Source organism: Colletes gigas, unplaced genomic scaffold (assembly GCF_013123115.1).
Source record: "Colletes gigas isolate AHSC1104 unplaced genomic scaffold, ASM1312311v1 Colletes_gigas_Sc00001, whole genome shotgun sequence".
NCBI lineage: Eukaryota > Metazoa > Arthropoda > Insecta > Hymenoptera > Colletidae > Colletes > Colletes gigas.
The window spans coordinates 12,924,068-12,948,610 of NW_025106630.1; the positions used below are offsets into that span (position 1 = coordinate 12,924,068).

Sequence of the window (24,543 nt, forward strand, 5' to 3'; positions counted from 1 at the left end):
GTTCCATCGATCTCCCTTTTAGCTAAGCTTAGCTAGATTACTAAACTAGAGAGATAGAAGGAAGCAATGTTATTAAAAAGGGGTGAAGGTATATTGTGGGATATGCAACGCGATGTCGATCAGCAATGATCGACGCAAGGGACGAGATATGCGACACGCGAACCAAGTAACTGGTCAAAAGGTTCAACTTCGTTGCCTCTTGGCAAGTCCAATCGAAGGGGAAGCGAATCGACGCACCCGACACTGTCCTTTATACGATACTTTCTTAGAAAACTTAGGAATGAGCTATAGACTAAATGGTCACTTAAACCTACACTTCGTTCTACAATATTTTCTAAAGCTATTACTTCTAATCCATAATGCGATGGTAACGTATACGATCTCCGATATTCGTACGTGATACGAGCATAGACAATAGAAATGAAATAGAAACGCGCTTCTAAATCGAAGAGTGCCGGCATATGCGTTTTCGCGTTGTTTGTAACACGTGATCGTAAATCGTAACCCCGAGGCTGGAGTTCGTTGGTTTATCACGATTGTATCGTGTCCGTCTGCCGACGTGGAGAAAGAAAACCATTAACCGTTATCGAATTCGACATTTAGATTTGTAGGTACTCTGTTCTACATCGTGGATTAACTATTCTTAACATTTAATCATGTCGGACACTGCTGGAAAGGTATTAGTTTATTTATTTCATCGTAAATTTCCTTAATATGTGAATGCGTAATAAATTTTTCATTGAGATTACATTGAGGTCATCTTCGAGTTGCCTTACACGTTTTGTAAGGAATTACGTTACTTTCATCCTATCATAAGAACTCCATAATAAAATCAATAATAAAGATTATGTACTTGGCTAATGAATTATATGGTTAAATAAAATTTAACTATAATTTTGTACATTGTAGGTAATTAATTGCAAAGCTGCTGTAGCATGGAAAGAAAAGCAACCTTTGTCGCTTGAGGAGGTTCAAGTTGCACCACCAAAGGCTCATGAAGTAAGAATAAAAATTGTTGCTGTTGCTTTGTGTCATACAGATGCTTATACCTTAAACGGGTTAGATCCAGAAGGAATCTTTCCATGTATTCTTGGTCATGAAGGCAGTGGTATTGTTGAAAGTATTGGAGAAGGAGTCACCGAATTTCAACCTGGTATTTACAATACGTATTACAATAGATCTTTTTCTCAATAATTTTATTTTTTATTCTGCCAAAGATCAGTGCTGTAGGGGCCAAACATGTAGTATCTAAAGTGTTTATACATTTGTATTTGCAGGTGACCATGTAATCCCATTATACATTCCTCAATGCAAGGATTGTAAATTCTGTAAATCTCCAAAGACAAATTTGTGTAGCAAAATTCGTGAAACGCAAGGGAAGGGGGTAATGCCTGATGGTACTTCCAGGTTTACTTGTAAAGGCCAAACGATTGCCCATTTCATGGGTTGTTCTACTTTCTCTGAATATACAGTGGTGGCAGATATTTCTCTTGCAAAGGTACTTTTCGCTTTATAGGGTGTGCGTGCACGCGTGTATAAAACGTGTGTAATGTATATGCATTCGTGATTTCAGATCGATCCTGCTGCACCGTTTGATAAGGTATGCTTGCTGGGATGTGGAGTATCTACTGGGTATGGTGCTGCCCTTAATACCGCCAAAGTAGAACCTGGAAGCACTTGTGCTATATGGGGGCTGGGCGCAGTCGGGCTAGCAGTTGCATTTGGTTGTAAGAAAGCTGGTGCTGGGCGTATTATTGGAATAGATGTAAATCCAAGTAAATTTGAGAAAGGTAAAATTAGACTGTACAGTAGTGACCACATAAATGACCAGAGTTGTCCCTAGTAATTCTTAGAAGCCAAGCGGCTTCGAACATCGAGCGTGTCGAGTGTAACTTGACGCCGGTCGTTATCGATACATTGTATATGTATATGGTTTCGGGTGCCGGCTATTGTATCTCACTCGCACTTATCCTCTTTCCTTATCTCCGTTCAATTCTGAGAACTAACCATGCTCGCATAAATGACCGTATGTATGTATGGTTCTTCTCGATCAAAAAACATTGCCTATAAACGCTATTTACCATTTTTTTTATAGCCAAAGTTTTTGGGTGCACAGAGTTTGTTAATCCTAAGGATTACGACAAACCCGTTCAACAAGTTTTAATAGAATTGACGGATGGTGGACTAGATTATACTTTCGAATGTGTGGGCAATGTAAACACTATGGTAAGTTTTCTGTTCTCTTAAAAGATAATGTATGGTTATCTGAATTATAAACGATTACAAAAACGTTTAATTCGTGGAATATAATGTTTTATGTTTAGAGAGCTGCGTTGGAATCCTGTCATAAAGGATGGGGTATGTCCGTTATAGTGGGTGTAGCTGCAGCGGGTCAAGAAATTAGTACTCGTCCGTTCCAGCTGGTGACAGGACGAGTTTGGAAGGGAACCGCATTTGGCGGTTGGAAATCCAAGGAAAGCGTACCTAAATTAGTAAAGGAGTACATGTCGAAAACATTGATTCTTGATGAATTCGTTACACACACTCTTCCCTTCGATAAGATTAACGATGGATTTGACTTGTTACACTCGGGAGACTGGTAAGTACTTAACGACGCAATTGTAACTAACGTAAAATATTAATATTATTTTTTTGTAAAAATCTGATTTTCTTCCCTTATAGCTTGCGTACTGTACTCAAATATTAAGAGGGATCGTGTAACGTTGTTTCGTGTCAATTTTTATACAATTTGTATTTTATATGTGCCAACTACTGTTTCTTGTAATACATTTTTCGAATAAAGGTAATATATTTCTTCTTAGCGATAGTTTCGCGTACTTGCGAATAAAGAGGTTCCAAATAACTGCGACGCGCAGATTTCTACAACAATCTTTATTCATAAAGAATTCTTACAGCCACATGCACAATACCAATTTGGTGAAATATCAATAGTAGCTCTGGAATGAAGTAAAAATTCTTTACGTTTCGACCAGGTGCATACCTTACAAAAATCATCACGTTGCGAAGATCATGGACGATGATTTTCCCATTGTATATAATTATGTATATACAATATGCGATACGACGTTTCGATAAAACTATGCATATTTTTTTTTTTTCTTCCAAGTTATGTTCGTTAATCTAGGTGAACGGTGTAATAATAAATTCAGGCGGATTCGAAATTGCGCGCAATGTAGGAAAGAATTTGCGTGAGTTATTTAATTAATCCATCGTAGACGGGGTTTGAAAATTTCTACCAATTCTTATTTATACTCTGACGTTTTAAAATAATGTGGCGTACTATATTGCTCGTTAAAACACAATATATCGTTCTTGGACAGATTACCCGCTGTGTTTTCCTATTCGATATATATCATCGATGATAGTATTCACTGAGGGATATAATAAATCTTGCTGCTCGATAAGAATAAGTACCGAAATTTCGGATATACTCGTGTCTAATTAACGGTAATACACCAGGGATACTGAACGGTCAAAAATTCATAGAAAAATGTGTGTCGAAGTGAGATAGCCTAGGTTTAAAAACTTAACTGGCATGCGTTCATTTTTTTTAAAATACGAATGCATGTACAATTTGCACTGGCTATTCTTACGTAAAGTGTTTTCTAATTGCTATGGCATATTCGCGTAGTCACACCGATCATTTTTTCTACGGATTACATGTTATACTCTATTACCTACGGTGTACCACACACTCTTTAAGTAAAAGTCGTAAGTAAAAATGCTTATAATTACAAGTAAACGCAGACTAATCACGACGTGCCCGTTGAATATCAAAAACGCTCCTTTGTTCGATCCGTACCGTGGATCGGAGAGTAAGCTTCGGTAAACGTTACTTTAACCATAAAATCGGGTTATAATTACCAAATGAGATAAAAAAAAAAAAACAACTTGTAACGCGTATAACATATATCGTATATCCGAAAATATGTTTTATATCGGTGTAAGGAACGAAACCGTCGAGTACGATTCATGACGCGAAATAATGTACAATTTCTTCCATCGTCGTGATTGAACTGCTGCTTAGTAGTTAGCGAGTATGAAATAGGTCATTGTTTTATGCAAGTATATTTTACACTAGACCTCGCAACGCAAGATGGCTACGAGAGAAAAAAAAAAATTTGAGAAGAACAAGTAGAATAGTCCAGCGCGAAGAAAATAAATAAGCGATGAAAATCTATTCGGTTGTACGCAGTAGCGTGTTTCATAAAATGCGGGCATAATTCTGGGACAGAGTTCTGTGTACAAAAATAATGAAGAAAGATTCTGTAGAGACATGTCCTATTTGATCTTGTTTCAGAGATACACCGTTGGTTTTGGTTTTAGGAACTCTGTTTTCAAGCTGAGAGGTAAAATAGCTCGTTCTATTCGGGTATTTGTAACTAATGTTTCATAGCGATTTTTATTATTTTATTAATCGTTCGAAGGCACTTTCATAGTGCTGAATGAATCGTTCCGATTCGTTCTATTGTTGGAAATAGTGCGTGTAAGCTTATCCTTCTAAATCAGTGTGTTCTCTCTCTTGAATTTTCCTCTTATCCAAAAGTACAACAGGCAGGATGGTAAAGTTGAAAGGAATAGGACGAACCATTGGACAACTTTGCCCGTTATTTTTCTAGTTCGAAATTACTTTTTAAACGATGCCTGGATTTTATGAAACACTTTGTATATTTTACCGTGTAACAACGAAGATGTTGCGTAAGGGGGATTCGTTTAAAACTATTCTCGTGTGACACGGGGAGGTTATGCAAATACTTCTGACCTCTACGTCTTCAAGCGTGCACCACTCTAAGAGTGCGTTGACGGGTTTCACTCGTTTTTGCTGACGATCAGCACAAGGTGGGTTTTCTCTCTCAGCCAGCATATTTTTGTCCGTCGTATTATCGTAATCGTAAACTTTAAGAGCGCGGGCACGTGTGTGTGTGTGTGTGTGTGTGTGTGTGTGTGTGTGTGTGTGTGTGTGTGTGTGTGTGTGTGTGGGTGTGTACATATTATATATATATGTATATCCGTCATATATCCAGTCATATGGTGATATATATATACATATATAAATGCTCAGACATTACAATTTGAGACATCGTTAATCTCACGCGATTAAAAATCAATTATATTGAGAATTCTTTTTCTAATTAGTTCATCTTCTCTTTAAAGATATCGTAACTTGTACGCGTCGTGTGGAATTGAGATGAATTTTACCTGATGGAGGATGAGCTTCTCTTGTTCCTATTGCACCGCAATTTTTTTTAATTCCTCGAAACCGTTTCTTCTCGTTCTCTTTTTTTCTAGTTTTGTATACGCATAAATAGTGTATAATTGTATTATTTATAGAACGAGTTGTGCATGGAGGTACCTCGAAGGGCACGTAGGGTAAATAAACGTTCCTGTAGAGGGTGAAGGGCCACTGGTATTCTACCTCTGTGATTTACATCGAACGCATACATCTCTTCAAGGTCTTCGCGCTTAGATCAAGACGTAACATTGCACGGGATCGCTATTGCACGAAGTAGCCCCTTGGTTATTGCACTGTGTTTGACTTTCCTTGTTTCCTGGCTGGAAGATTCTCCGATTCGATGGCTCTTTAACCCGTTTGGCACACAGTTTCCATTTTCGATAGATCGACGATTCGGACATTTTACTTTTTCAGACACTGATGATCAAACAGAAACGTTTATTATTAATTGTTCGTCTGTTTGAAAGGTACGACGAATAACGCGAACGAATAGTATGCCAAATTAGCTCTTAAGAGGTAATTATTCCCGGGTTAATGTTACAACCGGTCGTCGAACAACAACCGTGCTCGGTTGTGATTTCTCATCGCGGCAAAGTGAACGCGATAAAAGTTGCTCCACGTGCAATTTCGATGCCAGGGTATCCGTTGCTAGCACGACTATCGATCGACATGCTTTTTTCGTTGCTCTTCGAACTGATATTAGGCTCGCACGCGCGGTTCGCAGTCTTAGCCGGCCTGATTCACCAAAGACACCTCGAATCACAACGACGACACCCGAAACAAACGGATGACCGGACAAGCTTTCTTATGTTCGTTCGGACCAAGTAAACTTCCTTGTCCGACTGTTCGATATCACGTTCAAGTGCTGCTTCCGGTTACTGCCACCGCCACTGTTGTTGCTGTGTAACAAACTGATCCTAAGAAATCTAAAAATCTAAGGGCTGGTCGGCAGAGCCTTCGAGATCCTGTGCAGAGTCTGTACCGCCGTCTTCGTCGTCGTCCAGGTCCACGCTATTCGTCTTCAGTCCTTCGTTGCTGATCTTGTTTACAATTGCGTCTGAAACATTAACGTTTCGTTGATGGATACCGGCGAACAGATACGAAAACGGTTGCAAGATTAAACGAACGACGCTAATGAGAATAAAGCTCGGAATATTGACGAGTCGCTGGTGTAATTTCTATCGATATTGTTCCATCGCCGAGATATCTTTTAATTTGGCATAGACGAGTAAAATAATTACTCAAGAACTACGTTGCAACTAACGGATGACATTTACCGCAATCTGGCTTGCTGCCGCGTGTTCTGGTACCAGCAAACTCCACGCCATGCGGATCGACGCACCAACAGAGTCCAAGATTACGATGGCACTGAGTACTTCGATAATATCCTCGGGAGTCGCAGACAGGTGCAACGTCGGGGGATGATCGTTTGCGTACGGCGGCACAGGGACGTTCAGCCTTTGAAAAGCATCCGCACCATTCGGTACCGCTCACAAATATGTCTCTGAAAACACGGGAACCAGCGATAGTTGAAGAGAAAGCTTCGTACTAGAAAGAGAGTAGATCATTTTGGGGCGATACGTTATTTGCTTCGACTCCGTAACGTGCAGCTTTTTCGTTCTCGTAGTTTCGTGATTCTATGAAACTATATTGACTTGTTCTCCACATGCTTTCAAGACCTCCATCTAGAATACGATTGCGTGTCTCGATAATTAGATACGAATCAATATTTTACGCATTCTATTTTATGTAACGAAAACGATCGTTAATAAATTATGATTATGATAAGTTTCTGTATTTGTACGCAATTCTTTATTCTTTGAACCCAACAGACATTTATTATTTTCTGCTCTTGTACGCAAAAAGCAATAGACTTGAAATTAAAGTTTCTAGCTACTTGGTCGGAAGGCACGCGTGTATGAGAGAGAGAGAAAGAGAGCGGAGAGTTCGAAAATTGATTCGCGATGTGACAAGTGGAGATTATAAAGGGCAGACAACTCGGATCAGGCACGAAACTCGCTCACCCGTTGGTGTCGCAACCGTCCAGGAACGGTTTCAGACACGGCTCGTTCTGATCGTGCTCGAGTCCGTACAGCTCGGAAAGAGAGAGCCGGCCATCGTTGTCGTTGTCCAAATGTCCGAACATCCACCTGACCTCGGTCTGGCAACCGATAGGGAAGTGACCTGGAAACGGCCGCATGCGAAATATGAATCCCAATGGCCGCCCCGTCGTCGTCTTCGGGCGAACAGAACCGAATGAAATATAAATTTCCCTGGCTCGGAACACCGTGTACACCGGGGGGTAAACCTGCATACTTCGGTATTCTAGCATCTTATTTACTATACGTATACGCGCGTATGTATCGACAAGGGATTCGCGCAAAGCATCATGAATCGTTTTCGATAAATTTTAGTACATAAACGGACGGACAAGTTTATAGAATATTTAGCTGTCCAATATGTTTCGATTATCCGACGAAGAGTTTTCCGATACAGTGACAAACGCGACAACTATAAGGCGAACTATAAAATCGGGCTCGATGAGTTTGCGTAGACTCGAAATTTATAAAAGTTACACCGCGTTATGCTTTTGTACCTTTTGCTTTAGGATGCGAACGGCGATGCTTGGAATCTGCCATCACGACGGAAAACCAGTCCAACAAACGATTTGCCATTGCGGGTTTCGAGGACGGCGGACAATCGGAGTTCCGCGATGACTGAGAGTTATACATTGACTTCAACGGTGACGGCGTCTTTTCTATGATTTCGTTGCTCGTCAAATGTTTGTCGTCGTATTTGCTTCCAGCGGCTAGTGCCTGAAGAAACAAATGAAACGCGTGAGCAACAAATGCGTGAATGCTTCGTCGGTTGGCAATCGCACTATAAAAAACCTTGACATGAAATATTTTGCAAAAAATTACAATACAACGAGGTAGATAATAAGGTGGGTATGTAAGAGGGCTGAAAAACAATTCGGCCGAAACCAATACGTTTTCGTTCGTAGTTTGCCAAGGCGACGAACGTGTTTAAAAGATTTTTATTAATAAGCTGTATTTCCAATTGTCGTTTTAGTTTGGTTCGGGACACGTGCGATTTTAAACGTACTGTCCGTTGAAAGATATGCTTCGATATCGAATCGAGCCGATTTAACCGGTTTACGTTGAATTCTAAGCGCGGAGAAAAATGACTGCATCGATCGAGCCACTTGGAATTTAAATGAAAAGATGGATCAGCCTTTAGTCACGGTATGTAAGTACTCGTGTACGTGGTGGTCGTGTCTTGCGAGGGTTGCAGCCGACCGTAACGATATTACGGCTCCTCGTCGTCTGGCGACGCTTTCCGTCGGATCGATGAGAAAGACGCCTCGTCTGGGCTACTCGAAAATACGAGCCATCGACGTGGGAGTTTTGGTCGACCAATGAGAAGCAGACCGCCGGCATCGAAGGATACTTTTTACGTCCTCGCAACGACCAATACCCCGACTTTCAACCCAACTGCGTGTACGATTTAAATCGTAACTCGGTTATTGTTCTTTTCAGTTGTTTCAAATAATATGTGAGATAAACAGTTGTTAAAACGAGGGACCTGCCTGCTTCCCTGCCTGCCTGCCTGCCAGCCATACCTCTAAGATCTTAGTAGACCTAGTAGATACATGGAATATTGCGATAGCAAAGAGTAAGTTAAGTAAGAGTAAGTAGGTAGGTTTTATCGTAGTTTCTGTTAAATTTTTTACGCGTAGATACGTAAATCTAATCAGAATCGAGTTGGAGAAATAACAATTAGAAGCTCCTGTGCGTGAACGTTTAAATCGAAAAGTTACTCGGTGCACGTTGAGAAATGCTAGTTTTTTCTATGACCGAGTAGGTAATAATTTATATTGTTTGCCGGATTTGCACACGATTAAGCGAAATTGTACGGGTATTCGTATTTAATAATCCCCTGTCGATGATGTAAAATTAGTCCGATAATTACTAGAGAGTTCGGCGATACCGGTGTATCGGTCGATAATTTTCCTCGATGATCTTCCATGGAATCGCGAGCATCCGCAGTCCAGGAAATCCGGCTTATAACCGATGATTGATGCATCGAGTAATCCTTTTCGTTTCGTTTCGAAATCCGGGCCCACACCACGGACCGCGTGCGGCACAGTCCGACGATCAAGCTCGAGGCCAGCAAATTTAACGCGTGCCCTGTGAACATTTAATTAATCGTCCGGCTTTGTCGTTGATGAATGCGCGCGGATGCATCGCTTTTTCAGACGAACCGTAACACGTTAGAGCTTTTAATATAATTCTCGTTGAAAACGTCGACGGAATGCGACTGGCGCGATTATCCGCAAAGCTTTCGGAACAAGCGACAAAGATTGTTCGTATATGTATACTTGGAAATAATCGGCCGTCGGAAACATACGTACATTTGGTTTCGTTGTACGGACGACGCGGTAAAAGCTGTTGTTCCATAAAGGAAAGAATTTTCAAAAGCGTCGTTCACAAAAAGTTTCAATTGATAGAAATGAATAGACAGGCGACATCGATCGACTACGTGCTATGCAGATGTGTATGTTGATTCGGTAAAGTTTCAAGTCGGCGACATCGATCGATGACGATCGTACGGTAAAATTCAATTTCAGGCAAACAGTGTCTCGAAAAAGTTTCAAGGTACGATGTCGTTTGCGGCGCACCCGTTGAAAACTGGCTTTGCCGTGGAGTTAAACGGAACTTTTAACGAGACACCGACTTCCTCCTGAACGTTGTTCGAGATCCGTGCGAAATCAAGTTCGAGACCATTTTCAGAAAGAACAATACAAGCAACGATCAATCCTGGCAACTAAGAGAAAAAACTAACACCATCGAACGATCGATTAGGGAAGACAGGCCCCGCGCCGCAACAATCGTCGGCGCAGTGTTAAGTAATACCGTCGTCCATTTGACTCGAAGCATAAGCTAATGCCTGTTAGCGACGTTGTATGTTGTATGTTGGGGGTGGAAACTATTCCCGCGGAAAGTTATGATTTACCGACACAACACACTAATTTCCAATTCCAGGCGAGGGTGGTAGCTTCCGTGGCAGGGAATTTCAGACAGCTCCCTGTATACGCAACTACCCACGGCCGACGTAGACACGTTCCTCTAGTTCGTAACTTTTATTTATCGATATCCTGTTTGCCCTTCTCCCTTTTTCCTTTATATTTCGTTCACTCGCGCGGTAACCTCCACCTTTCGCTTACCTCTGACCCCCTGACACATATTATACGTACACGCTTTGAGAAATAAATACATATTTGATACGTCGAGCAACTGGTAACGAATGAAATAACCATCTAGACCTTGTGTTTAGAAAGATACACGTTTCATTCGCTTTAAACGACACGACATTTGCGTGTTGGTTTGTAATATTCGATCAAAGTATTTCAAGAGATTAAATTCGTTTTTTAAAAATAAAACAACACGTCCAAGATTTTGGTAGTTTGTTCAACGTTTCTCGTTGTTCCGATAAAACGATCCACGACGATTTATTTCTTTCGAGGCACGAAGGGATTAATGAAAAGACCACGCGGTGGGTTGCGATGTGACGGAAACACGGAAATAGGATAAATTCGTGAGGGCGAACGGGATCAGAGGGTGATCGACTAAATAAATTTAGTTTGTTTTTGATCTGAACAACCAAGAGTCCGAGCACCGAGTTCACCGGCGGTGTTTTATCGAGCGACTCCATGGCTCAGTCCACCTTCAACCTTAAATTACAAGGTCATCGGTTCTATACAACACCTCGTATGTACAGGCATCTCGGACAAGTTGTTACGTCACGAAGAAAAACTAGGTTCGAGCACGATCAACAGAAATGCTTATCGTTTAACTTATACTATAATTCGTAGGTACAACGCACGGTCTTGTTGTTAGAAGATATCGCGTCGTGTTTCGAGACGACTATACATCATAATTACCGCCTAATTGACTAATATTCTCGCCACAGAATATATCGCGCGTAATAACGATCCAGGACGATAGTTGTTACGGTTGTTTATTGGTTTGGTGTAAGCGCGCGTTATTGCGTCATTGCGCCGCTAAATGGATCCCTTGATCCTTCGTTATTACTTGAACCACTTGTCGCCCAAAGTCACTTTTCCAACAACTTTGCAGAGATACAAGGAACTCGACAGTTTAGCTAGATCGCATGCGAGTTATCTGTCAGAAAAATCACTGATCACCGAATCTAATTTGTAAGACGTTGGCCGACCAGCCGCCATGTAGGTACACGTGGCAGTATGTCAAAGGCGAAAGTCTTCTGCACTTTACCACGAATCCCGGCCATCCCCTTACAAATTAACCTCGACCGCCAACAAGTTCCGTCACCATTCGTAGAAACGATTCCATCAAACAGTTGGTAAGAAATTGCCGGACCTACCTTGGCACGTTTGGTGTATTTCAGGTATTGGTAATGATGATTGTCGTAATTGAAATCACGCGGGGTAAGCGTAATATCGCGATTCCGCATCATTTCACCCATCTTGGACTTTTGTCGTTCTATTTGCATTTTCTTGTTGTACGCCCGCAGATCGGCCGCTGAAAAACCCATTTCACAGTCTGTTAATGCGTTATCTATCGTTACACATACATATGTACACATTCTGGGATATCATGAAGCTCGTAACATAGTAACTACTAACAATACTAGGCAAGTAACGAAAAAAAAAGAAAACGTTTACTTGAAAAGAAATGAAAAGTCGAAACAACTGCAAGTTTAAAATCGTCGAAAAATAGAGGAAACGCGAGCAACGAAACGGCAACTCATTAACCGCGTATAAACAAACTGACCGAAATTAGCATTTGCATTTGGTCGCGCCGCGCAGACAGACATTTAAATGATTTTTAAACAAACGCGACAACAAAATTCGATCGTGAACGTTTACACGTCCGTTTTCAAATATTTTAAGCTTCACTACCCACGATGTATTAATCGATCGACGTTTATTTGGACTGTGATTAGCGAGTAACGGTTTGCTTTAGATTCGTTAAAAAAAAAAAAGTAAACAAAAAAGTGCATATAGATATTTCACTTGGTTGGGATCCACGATGTAGCGTAACTCGAGGTCGAACGTGGTTTTCGAATGCGTGGTGACATTACCCAGAAATATTCTACTTTGTTCACCGAATCGATTAGGCTTTTCCTCAAAGCGTAAATTAGCCAAAGTTATCGGGGATTGCAGCGACTTTTAAAAATTACCCAAATAAGTTATGTATTTGTTAAACGGTCGAGGATGATTCTCCTAACATAGGGTTCCTTGAGCTTCGATTATTCTGTCCCCGGTGTGAATTCCACGAGACTGACGCGGTCGCGCGCGGCTTCGTATGCTTCAACAGCGGCATTATTGTTCTAACAGTCAATTATGAATATTCATGGTGGATACGCTTGTCCCCAAGTCCAAGCGGAGAGACGCAAACACGGGTCCATTGTTAAACAGACTACGCGCTGCCGCCTATGAATAAACTAACGAATTAACGCCATGTGTAAAATCAGAAAATGTCTGGGCAAAGTTGAGATTAGGAACGGTTCGTTACCGCAATTAAACGTATCCGCTGACTGACGAATTTCAGACGGTTGAAAAATATCTCGGGATCGTTTTCGTTTGCGAAAAAGAACACGAGGAAAGAGTGGAAGATTGACGAAAAGGGAGGGGAGGGGTCCGGGGTCGATGGAAACCCGTTTTACCGTTCATTCGAACGTTAAATCGAGCCAGTTTTCCGAATAATAAATCAAGTTTCCTTCGACTATATTGATATTTGCTAACGAACGGAGAATCGAGTAAAACAGAAGCGTATCGAGTATTTAAGAAGCGTTTCAAATATTGCAAAGCAAACATTAATTCGATTAGTGTAATTGAGTAGCGTTAGGGTGTGGTAGTAGCAGAGGACAGATTTCCTGTCGACGCGAATCCGCCTGGACTGTCGGACACGATTGTCGCTGGAATCCTATTTACCGGTAACCATTGGTTATCGTCTTCTATGAGCCAATCAGAGCCACAGTGCCGACTCGCGTCTGTCAAAATATTAGAGATTCGGGCCGACAGGATATCTACATATGTATCTCCGTTACGACTCTATCCTTACGCACCATTTAATTAAATTAATAGAAGCACCGTTTCACTCGGAAATATTAACAATCCGATGGCATACACTCTACGGGTTAACTGCAATATTTTCTTCGACAACGGTTGTGCACAGAAATCCATGCATACGTTGAAGAAGATTTTTGGAGATCTTTACCTTTGCATGGGCAGAAACCTTTGCAGGCAATGCTCATCAATGTATGGTGGATACAATTGTGGTATACCAGCCGGCACAACGAACTGTACGTACGATTATCGCTTCCACAAAGGAACGTCGGCTTCACCACAGGACATTCTTGACATCTGCAACAAAAGGGACGAGTTCGCGTCGTTACGTGAAACCGTTCTACGACGAAATGCATATTCGTTCGCGAGTAAACGCATCGACTTTACCATTTCTCTTATTTATACATATTTACTAAACGATACCTATATTAAATACCGATCGCCAGCCACAAACCGTACAATTTAAAATATTTAAACGCGTCGTCTTAACGCTTATCCCGGATTTTAAATATTTTCAATTATTTCATCTTTGATTCCATATTAGTTTGTCAGAACTCTAAACAAGATCTGATAATGTTTAAGTGTTATTAAATTTCCAATAACTATATATTACTTAAGAAGCCAAAGGTATACACATACTTATACGGAGACCAGCTTCGTCTTGATCAAGGAGTTAAACTAGCTTAATTACCGCGTTACTCGGTTTAAATTAATTACACGTTTGCCGACGACCGCAAATTCTCCAAGCACCAGCTACCGGCGGCATTGTGGCCGAATTCACAAGGGGACCCTTCTACGAACGGCAAAGGTTCTTTAGTAGCAGTTTCGCGTTCCTCTAGAACCGCTCATAATTCCTGTTTCGCGATGGTTCGTCCTGCAACTGTTGATTCGCCAGACCGACGACAGAGCCAAGAGTCTAGAATCGTTGAAACGAACCGAACAAAAACGAACGCACACTATCGGCACTGTTATACAACGGGACGCGTAACTCCGGTATACACCAACGATTCTGTCCAAGAGTTTTTCGAAGGCTTGCCCGGAACTTTTGATTTACGCGGACTCGACGGAATTTCATGAATGCGAAATGTAATTCCCCGACTCTCTCGATTTTCCTCGATCCTCGTTCAAACCCTCCTATACAATTTCCAGTGACTCGTGGAAACTTTCGACTTTCGATCGCCCGATTCGGCTATTAAATTACACCGCGGCAAGAGTAAGGAATACGATTTTCTGAAAACGTATATCATTGTAACCGTTTCGCTGGAGCAAAGACCGACGGCAGAGGAATAGTGGGAAATGTATAGTGATCAATTAATGTACTTAGCTCGGATAAAAAAGTAAAAAGTTAATAAAGAGTTTAAGAGGATGGAAAGTTGTTGATGGAATAATTTACGAAACGCATCAACGGTAGGTGGACCGAGGCGAGGCGAGGCGAGGCAAGGCGGTCGAACGAGACGCACAAGCAACAATTTCCATCGAAATGCGAATTAAGCCGGCAGTAGAGGACAGGATTAACGTCCAGCTCATTTCCCCGGGCTATGTACTTGCACGCGGAAACGCATCGGCGTGTAGCAACCTCGATAGACGAATTAGTCTATCGGATTGGATTTCTTGCTGCCCTTTGCTATCCTCTATACGCGCGTATTTCGAGCAACGACGCTCGCCGGGTTGCGGAATTAGGCTGCCCCGAAGCGTTGTGTATCCTCTAACTGGACGCCAAAATGAATGCCGCCGCATGCAATTCCGGCTGCAATAGACTGCGGTCTCGGATGTACTTTGCGGCCGTGCTTCGTATCCCCGCGCTTACACAAGTTAATGCACTGTCGGCTGTTTGATATACACCCGTTATTTGTTAATCAGTCGCGGAGTAACGATGATCAACCAACGTACCAGCTCGTACTTTTTTTTCTCGACGTCCTGGAGAACGGGAACGAGAGAAAATTACGACTCCGTTCCGACGAAACAAGAAATTTAACATCAATGACGTAGCTTGGCCGCGAATTTCGAACGCCGAATGAAATTTTACATGCCGTTTGTTTCAACGATTTGCCAATTCAGCTGCGACGAAGAGAAACCAAGTCGAGAAAAGCAGACGCCGCGACAGCCGCGTCTGCCGCATCGAAGGGAAGACGAAAAAAGGGGGACACAGGGTGAAGATAGAACTCGAGAGCGAAGCTTACTCGGCAATAAAGACGGGTCAGGACCCCTCTTTCCACAAGGGGCTAGAAACTGGCGACAAAATGCTCGTCGGAGCCTCGAAGCTCTTCCATCATCGCATTACCTAGCTGGTTATCGACTAAAGATTCCCCGAGTAGATACTCTTTTCTCCATTTGTCCGCCGCCCATATCTTTCGACTTTTCCTGTCCACGATTTTGCAAATTTATATCACCTTATAAAATATAATATTTATCATGGATAGATGAACAGGCTACATTATAAAAATATGTATATCTATAAATATTCGAATAGTCGTAGATGTGGTTCGGAACAATCCAGGTTTGATGCGTGTCGCTCGTCGGAAGATTGGTTCGCAATTAGACTGTTTCTTGTTCGACGTAATCCTTGTGACAACATTTCGTGTAGAATTTTCAGAAGGGAAGTTTGAAATAGAAGAGAAGCGACCGACCGAACGAACGAACGGACGGACGGACGAGTGAGCGAGTGAGCGAGTGAGAGCAACCGACAGAGAGAAAAAAGAAGCGGAAAGAAGGCGGATGGAAAACCCTCTTTGCTCTGCTCGCTCGTGCAAATTTAAGTAGGAAGAAATGTTTCGCTGGCGACGCTCACCTCTTTTCTCTCGGCCCTTTCTCTCTTCGTTCGTCTTCCGTCTCGAGCTGTTATCCCCGCGGAATATTCTTCCTCCGTGGCGCGCCGCGACTGCTCGAACCTTCCTACATCCTTCCCAGCCTCGAGAGTAACTCCTGTTTGACTTAGCGTCGCCGCTAAAGTAAACGCATGCATCCCCTCTAGTTTTGTCTTTTTCCCCACGGTGTCGTACGAAATTCATTTTTTTACCCTTCGCTCGTATGCGTATTATTATCCTTCTTACCTTTTCAAGCTACCGGAACTATGCGATGTACAACAATGGCATTATACTTGCTCCACGAGACTAAATAATTTTATTCCGAATCTGATAATTAACTGATTCAGACAACGAGACAATTCTTGTTTTTCTGCGTGTTTAAGATACTCAAATCCGCCGCGCCGCACCGGTTCTCGTGCCGCGGAAAACTTTTAAACGAAGCTCATTTATTTTTCTCGTCGTTTCGATGATCGCATTGAAATTTAAGAGGCACGTATCCGTGAAAACGTGACCTATAAAACTAACCTTTTAGTTTATCTCCCGGGAGAGAGAACGCGTTCGATGTGCGGTGAACAGCGAAACCAATAATTCTCGGTTAATGTCTCGTGAAGAACAAAAACAGGCCGCGTCTACTTTTCCCTGCGGGACTCGCTTCGATACTTGCCCCTCGAAACATTTTTTTCATTTTACAATCGTATTCGCGAGTCACGGTGAGAAACGCCACAGAATAACCAATTTAAACCGAATTACTCGACTCACTCGACGGCCGCGCTAACCGGCTATCCGTCGAGAAAATATTTTCGTTAAATAGAATAAATACCCTGATTAAATTACGGTAAGTAACTGTTTGTGGTTCGTGAACAAAATTAAAAGTTATTCCGATATTGGGAACGTTGCAAGCGAGTGCTCGCTAGTCTGTTAGAAGGACCGATACTAAACTGGTAGCTATCGAAACTGTATCAACAAACTCGATAGTTGGCGGACAGTACGGTGATAAAATTTCTTTAAAATTTTTCTAAAAGAATCGCAACTATCTTACAGTACGATGGACGAGTATATTATAGAATGAGTTTCTCTTCAATTTGTAATGCGGGGATGTGGATGAACCGTTAGGCACTGGAATACCGCGTGTCGGTCCACGGATTCCTTAATCCGTTCCCGAGTCATTTAGCTCGACGAAATCCGGGCCCAAATGTGGGCCAAACAAAGCGCGGTAAACAGACCAGACTGATGCTAACAGAGATTATAAGAATCGTGACCAACTCTTGCGGCGTACTGATAAGAATTAAAACTCAATCACGATCGTAATTTGCTGTCCGCGAGCCTGTCTCGTGATGTTTACATTTGGGTCGACTTTCTGTTCGCGAGTCTGGCTCGTGATGTTTTGGTTTGGGCGAAAATATTCATCACGAGTCAGACTCGTTAAAGTACGGGAAGGGGTTAAAGAGATATGCAAAGAAAAACTGGAAAATATATACATATACATATATGTATATGGTACGTGTGTATGTACGTAAGTCCAACGAAATTGTAATAAAATCAGCTGAGCAATCGATACGTCGACTAGCCTGATTTTATACGATTCTACAAAATAGCTGGTTACAATATAAACTTCTCAGTCGGTTAGTGGCAGCATCCTGTATCGATATTTATGGAATTTTTGATAAAATATTACGACCAACGCTGATAAATAGTCAGATCGGAAAATGGCCATTCTACTATAATGTCCAAGGTACTTTAACGAAAGCGACCAACACTTACTTCGGCTCGTCTTGATCCTCGTCATCGTCCTCGGAATCGAAAAAAGCATCGTCGTCCTCCGAGTCGACCGAAGTTTCCGTTCTTATTCGTCGGTTCTGTTGAACTGCCCGGGATTTCGGGATCACTATGTCGCTGAAAAATAGTAACGAACAAATAGGAATACGATGCGAGCGACGTCGCCGACTGACGACCAGGTGAGAAGTTTCGACCAGGATCGTTCTGATCATCCCGAGCACTCACCCTGATTTGTGAAGTTCTTTCTTCGAGACGCAAACGGCTGTGAAAGTGTCCTCGAGTAGGCACAGTTCCTTTTTCTTGCAATTTAGTGGCCGACAAAGTTCGCCTGAAACAAACAAACAAAGAAGAATAAACGGAACAACTAAGCTGATCAAAGTCTCGTTATTCGCAAAACTTGCACCGGTGGCGCATGAAAATTTTACTAGAATAGAGGCATGCATGGTTTCAATCTAACATAAATTTTCATGAAAACTCGAGGTATGGGCACACCATCGCCGGAGAGCAACGACCTTATCCAGGCGGGCGTATTTCCAAATATCACGCAGCGGACAAAGTATTAAGAATTACGTAAAATTAAAATAACGAAAGAGTATTGGTTGAAGAAATGCGAAAACGTTCCGATAGAGGTACGAAAGTGAAAAGTAAATTAGCTCTATCGATGCAACGTTAGATCTCGTAGAGTAATTTTACCAGAGATTGATCGAACAAACCGAGTTTAGAGATCGGAGTTTACTTTCGAGCAGGAAGTAAATTTGAACGTTGCGAAGGTGTTAAAGTTGGCTGTTCGTTAAGAAAACGAGGAAATTTAGTTGCATAGTTGGCAATTTGAATTTTCTCCGAGCGCAATGATTCGTTTCTTTGATGTACCGATGCGGCGAGCCGTCGAGCATTGAATGCCCGGTGCAATTGCATTCGCGTGGAAACAGTCGACAAGCGATATTGGTCGTTTCGAAGCATACCGCATTCGATCGAATTTCTATCTTCTCCATTAACCCCGAATCCGAGCGTGGCCGGTCGAGGCGTCCTTTCGCATCTGGCGTCGCGATCGAGAGAATATCGCGATTGCCCTTTGACGTGTAAAACCGATAAGGAATCGTCCTAACGTTCCACCGCGATTCCCCACCCGTTATCTACGCATCATCGTTCGAAAGATAGTTTATTATACGTTTCTGAACCACGTCGATTCCGCGAATCGTTTGCAATCGAATGTTTCCGAATTCTCAACGTGGTCGCAAATTCCACGACCCAGATTTTCCACGCTAAAAACCATTGCAGCACCTTTGGTGAGCGGACCGAGAGTGGATTTATCGGCGGAAAAAGAGCATAAATTCCCCGGAAACGTAATATCAACGCGTTCTGTCATTTACGCTGAAAAGCCCTGTGAAAAGTATACATTGTGCTTTTTTTTCCGTCGCAATTCTGAACAATATGTTTCCACGTTCGTCCGTTTAATATACACAATGTTGCGTTGTGCCAAATTCCATAAATACATATTCGGCTCCGCCAGACACGAATGTTATCCAGAAATAAATACGTTCGTTCCGTTGATCTCGGTTAATTAACCGATTCCTTCTGCTATACTGAAAATCTATAAATCTATAAATGATTCTCTTTTTTTTCAACAACAATTTACTTCATTCTTAAAATCAGATTACACCCGATTGAAAATCGTACTAAAACATTGCATTGTCGGGTTTCAAAACTCTGTGCACGTTTAATATTTCCTATGGTTTTCTTCGTAAAAAAAAACTGTCTATAATTCGTACGATTCGTATTACGTTCTAAAAGAAAAGGAAAGAGAAAAGGGGAAAAGGGGAAAAGAAGAAAATTCGTTCGTACGTAACGACCGTGCGTTCGCGTTAAATTGAATCGCCGGACGAAAGAGGGAGGGAATCGTCGCGTCGGTACGTTGGCCGCAATTACTTTGCCCCCTTTCAGCATAAATAACCGCGGAAGCCTGTCGGTGATTCGAGGGTGGTCATAATAATAGCTGTGGGTTAACCCTTTGTACTGCGCTCTGACTACCTGACCAGACGCGTTATACATATTCCTCCCGATGATGCGACGCTGCCTGGTAAAAATTACGATCGCTGTAACAAGCGTCCCGCGTGTACAAGCGTGACCACTGACAGTTCCGTGATTATTTCTGCATGGATAATCGATTTTACGTACCTGCTATTGTTATTATACGTGGCCGTTTGTATACATACAGGTAACGTTACGTTATACAGATTAAATAATGAATGAAGCTTAAAAATGAATTTCCCTTTGATCGAGTAACCTGTTTTAGTGTCGCTTGTTCGCAATTCAGGCGTACACCGTACTTGTGAATAAAAATGTTCAACAACAACAACAACCACAATAATAATAGGATATAATAGAATCGATTCCCATCCTGTATGCAGGATATTCTATATGCACCGTGTAGGTACGTGATTCATGATAGCTCATCGGTATCATTCACCGTGTGCAGCTCCTTCACCGCCTCGAACAAAGCTGCGCGTTATTGTAGCGATAGGTTATCGCTATTCCACGTTGTTTGGCCACGTTATCGAGCATCTTCGCCATTAGCGTCATCGATCATACAATCCCCGAAATGCATGGTCGATCGTCGAGGTATATCACGATTCGAGTGCGTCTAATTCATGCAGAAGTGTGCGCCTACTTTGGATGCATTGTAAATTGTACGTCGTAATTGTCACTGGTATAATATATGTACGTTGTAATCAATATCGCAATGCCGTTTCGAACCGATCGGAATGGCTAGAAGGATGATGGTACACGATGGTGGTGTATGGGTCACCGTGTATTTCACGCTAAGATAGACCAATAATTTATAGGGTTAATAGGCTTTCGAGGGTGTAATTTAAGGGGGCAGTCGAGCTTCCGAATTTCGAATTTCGCGAAACATTTGCTGATGAAATTCGAACGATGCAACCAACAGTCCCATCGAATTCGACTGGACTACGAACGAATCGAGAAAACTTTCCGACAGAGGATAATTTGTTCGCTGGAAGTTTGCGTATCTCTTGGTAAGAGGACAGCAGGGAATAATAACGCGAGCTGACAGTTTTCGCGTTAGGTTTCACGCCAAGCGAGCGAATTGGATCCGTGTCGCTCTGACGATTTTTAAGACACGTCCGATATCTGACAGGGTTAGCGTACAGAAGGCAGGGTGTATCGCGTACTCGATCACGAATAACACGATTATTTTCGGTTTCAGTGGACCGATTCAAATTATTTTTGCTTTTGTTTTTTTGTATGTCTAAATTATTATCATCGATTAAAATAGTATTACAGCACCGTGTAGTAGAGAGTACTGTAACGTATTCGTCACTATTAATTTTTAAACAACGAAAATTATGTAGGTAATTAGAGTACTTTTAATACGGCAACTTACTATTCGGGTCGTGTATCCATCTTTTCTTATCGCCCACTTTCATTATCCGCGTGTCATCCTGCAACAAAAACACGAATTTCCTGTTGAATTATCAAACTAGAATTAGACAAGAAGCTCTTGTTCCATGTTATTGTTCTGGTCTTGATTATACTCATTGATACATATTTTAAAACATCTTTCCAAGATGATTATGTAACCGAATGAATTTTTAGGACATTTCTTTTGCAACCGTACACGATAAGCATTATACTTGCGATAGAATCGGTGAAGCCATTAAAAGACTCGGTGATGCACGTGTCAGGTTACAGAGACATATCAAATTATGACCACGAAGGAATTATTTGACCGATCTGTTACTAAAGAAAGATAAAAAATCGACTGAATTTTGTTAGAAAGACATCGAGTCAAGAAAAATAACGAAAAGCAAAAGCTGGCAAGGATGGATCTCGTTTCGCTCGATGGAAACGGACGCGAACCGATTTTCCCCCGATAGACATACATATTCCGAAGAGAACGCGGCATCGAAGGTTACAACCTGTCACGAAATTCATGCTCGAGGCTCGTTTTGCGGCAAAATAGTCATTGTCAGACGGCGCAGCAGCAACCTTAAACGCGATCGCACGACCGCGCGGAATCGTGACGTGATGAACGATCGCTCGTCACGTGCATAAAATTCAGGGTTGCACGGTTAAAAAGAGCGGAGGAACGGAGAACAGCTTCAAGTTCAGGCCGAGGTCATCGTGACCGACAACGTAGGTGCAGGTAACAACGGGTACCTTACTAGACGAGAAGGCGAAGGGTGCGCAGCTCGCGTGATAGTTCACGTGCCAGTTTTCAACGATTCGAGGATAATATCGAAAATACCTATGGAGATACTGGCTAAAATCTCTACTATCGATCGCGTTTCAGTTTTAAACTGGCGAGTAGTCGAGCGACTTACGACTCGTTTCGTGAACGGTCAAATGACCGTATCGCGTAATTTCACGTGCCCCCGTATACTTGGATCTACGAGACATTTTTACCGGCCTGATAAACGATATGGATCCGTTTATTCGGCCTCTAGCCCGGCGAAGCGTTCTTCCATCGGTCTCGTCGATACGAGTTCCTTTTCTCAGACATTGCATGTTTCTCGACTTTATCATTGTCAAATTGGACCGGTGGTGAGCGACTGCCACGAGCTGTCGAATATCGTTGTCAATTATTGTCACTAAAAATGGTTGCGCGGGTCTCGTTTTTACTTAGTTTCCTCGAATCGAAATTCGAGCGTCGTCGCGCGAGAACTAAACCCCGAAGAAAGGGCGTGCGCAGGCGCGAACTAGGCCACGAACTTGGGCAATTAAGCAACCTTTAGTTGCTGCCGCCGCAGTTACTTGTTTCGAACTTGGATTCTGAACCGCAAACGCGCAATTTTCTTCCGCAGGCAAACAGCTACTTCACGGAATAAAATTTCCAGTAAATATTCCTGCCGCGTGATAGACAAAATTCATAACGTTCGAAAAGGTGGTCATTTCCTTGCATCGTTGGAAACAATGGGAACGCGTTAAGCGAACTTTTTACCACTATGTTTTGAAATCGTTCGACATGGTACCAAAGACACCTCGTGTAACTTTTACAGCAATCGATCGCACAGTAAATTAAGAAATTCGTAAATTCTCCGAAATCGATGCAGCAGAAGAGGCATGCCCAGATATACCTATGTATGTATATGCATGTGCATTAAAGAATGAAACGTCGTGACCTAGTTCCGTCTGGTGCGCGCATCTCGCAGAGATCCGAATCGATCGAGCTAAATCTGATCGTTCGATATCGGCCTGACTATGAATTCCAAGAAGGGAGAGAGAATTTAGATTAATCGGTTGCATACCCAACGAACGAACGTCCTCTCGGAGGAAGGGAGAACAGGAGTTTTGTGTCTGTAATAGTTTTGAAACGTAGCCAAAGCCTTAACCGTCACCTACAATCGGCCGGATACTCTGACTAGTATACCTGCATCCCCGCCGAGACTTTACTTTTTCCAAAACTATCCGATGGGACTATATCCGTGGTGATGTCCACGGGTGAAGCCCTTAGTAGTTTGCGTTCAAGGCGATTCAATGATATTCTAGGTGGAAAAAAAACAACTAAATCTTCTCTTCCGGCGATACAAGAATCAACGATGAATAAGGAATTTGGAAAGAAAGTATGTAAATGGATCGAGCGTTCGTCGAATAGAATAAGAGTCGAGGAGAGATTTAATTCGACAGATAGGTAGATATTTATCAAACTATCGTACGGGTGTTGCATCGATTTTATCGAACCCTTTCGCGCGAACGAATGCACGTTCGACTTGCTTTCAACGTTCAAAGATCTTTGCCTACTTTGTATACGCCGCGGCGCGGCGCGACGCAGCGTGGCGTCTAGAAATAGCTCTTTACGTCCCTGTGGGCATCTGATTAAATAGAAAAAAAATGTGACTTAACCTGTCGGACTCGACCTGACGTAATACTGACGTAATATACCGTGGATCAAACAGAAAATAAATCGTACGGGAAAGATTCGAAGAACGTCGAGTATTTTTTAACTTAGCTCGAACAAATTATCATCAAGTTTCATGACGTAGAGCGCAAGTAAAAAAAATTGTTTTTGCGTCCGATCGTTTTTAAGAAAATGGAATTTCGTCGACGAAGAAAAGGAGGAACTAGAAGAAAATTAAATCTCGATCGTCTTATTTTCCTGCGGCGAAAACAAGGGTGCAGGGGATTTTTCGGTCGCCGTTGTTCCTTTCCCACGATACTTGGAAGAAAATTGAGTTTCCCGCGTCTTTAAACATCCAAGGCCTCCTTTTATGACTCTTCCTCGAAGAATTTTCTCGCGAACAATCGGAAAGGTACATACCACGAAAGTTATTCTTTTGCGATTTAAAAGTTCTTTACCAAGGCTGGCAGAAAATATGACAAATCGAACAAAGTTCAATTATGTTTAAAAACCCCTCAAAACGATTGCCTCCAAGTCTTGTTTGTATCTCTGCAATTCTCTCTTCGAGACTGCATTCAACAATTCTCGATAGAAAAAAATTTATATCAATAACACGCTTATGAATTTTATGACACCGGTCATTAATCGGCCTGCAAACGCACGGCGGCCACCGTTAAAATAATGTGTTCGCGACCGATATTGTTTTCGCTGGAACGGAAACTGGGTCAACCACGGTCGA

At 42.2% G+C, this 24,543-nt stretch overlaps 2 protein-coding genes across 7 annotated transcripts in view; one reads left to right on the top strand and one right to left on the bottom strand.

The window, feature by feature from the left end:
* The first annotated feature begins 520 nt into the window (after nucleotides 1-520).
* LOC122397770 (alcohol dehydrogenase class-3) lies at nucleotides 521-3,943 on the top strand. The gene is made up of 7 exons (XM_043397164.1): nucleotides 521-677; nucleotides 910-1,153; nucleotides 1,278-1,498; nucleotides 1,574-1,790; nucleotides 2,096-2,226; nucleotides 2,325-2,599; nucleotides 2,683-3,943. Exons 1-7 carry the CDS (start codon nucleotides 657-659, stop codon nucleotides 2,705-2,707), a joined length of 1,134 nt encoding a protein of 377 aa, XP_043253099.1. The 5' UTR covers nucleotides 521-656; the 3' UTR covers nucleotides 2,708-3,943.
* Nucleotides 3,944-4,077: 134 nt separating this feature from the next.
* LOC122397741 (proteoglycan Cow) overlaps nucleotides 4,078-24,543 on the bottom strand; it is a 42,188-nt gene continuing 21,722 nt past the window's right edge. For all 6 annotated transcript variants that reach the window (XM_043397108.1, XM_043397153.1, XM_043397127.1 and 3 more), the window contains 9 exons: nucleotides 21,351-21,408; nucleotides 18,173-18,275; nucleotides 17,933-18,064; nucleotides 13,519-13,664; nucleotides 11,660-11,817; nucleotides 7,851-8,070; nucleotides 7,279-7,438; nucleotides 6,532-6,758; nucleotides 4,078-6,311 (listed from right to left, as the gene is read on the bottom strand). In XM_043397108.1, coding sequence (XP_043253043.1) covers nucleotides 6,181-6,311; nucleotides 6,532-6,758; nucleotides 7,279-7,438; nucleotides 7,851-8,070; nucleotides 11,660-11,817; nucleotides 13,519-13,664; nucleotides 17,933-18,064; nucleotides 18,173-18,275; nucleotides 21,351-21,408 — 1,335 coding nt within the window. In that variant the 3' untranslated portion in view covers nucleotides 4,078-6,180. The remainder of the gene's footprint in view (nucleotides 6,312-6,531; nucleotides 6,759-7,278; nucleotides 7,439-7,850; nucleotides 8,071-11,659; nucleotides 11,818-13,518; nucleotides 13,665-17,932; nucleotides 18,065-18,172; nucleotides 18,276-21,350; nucleotides 21,409-24,543) is intronic.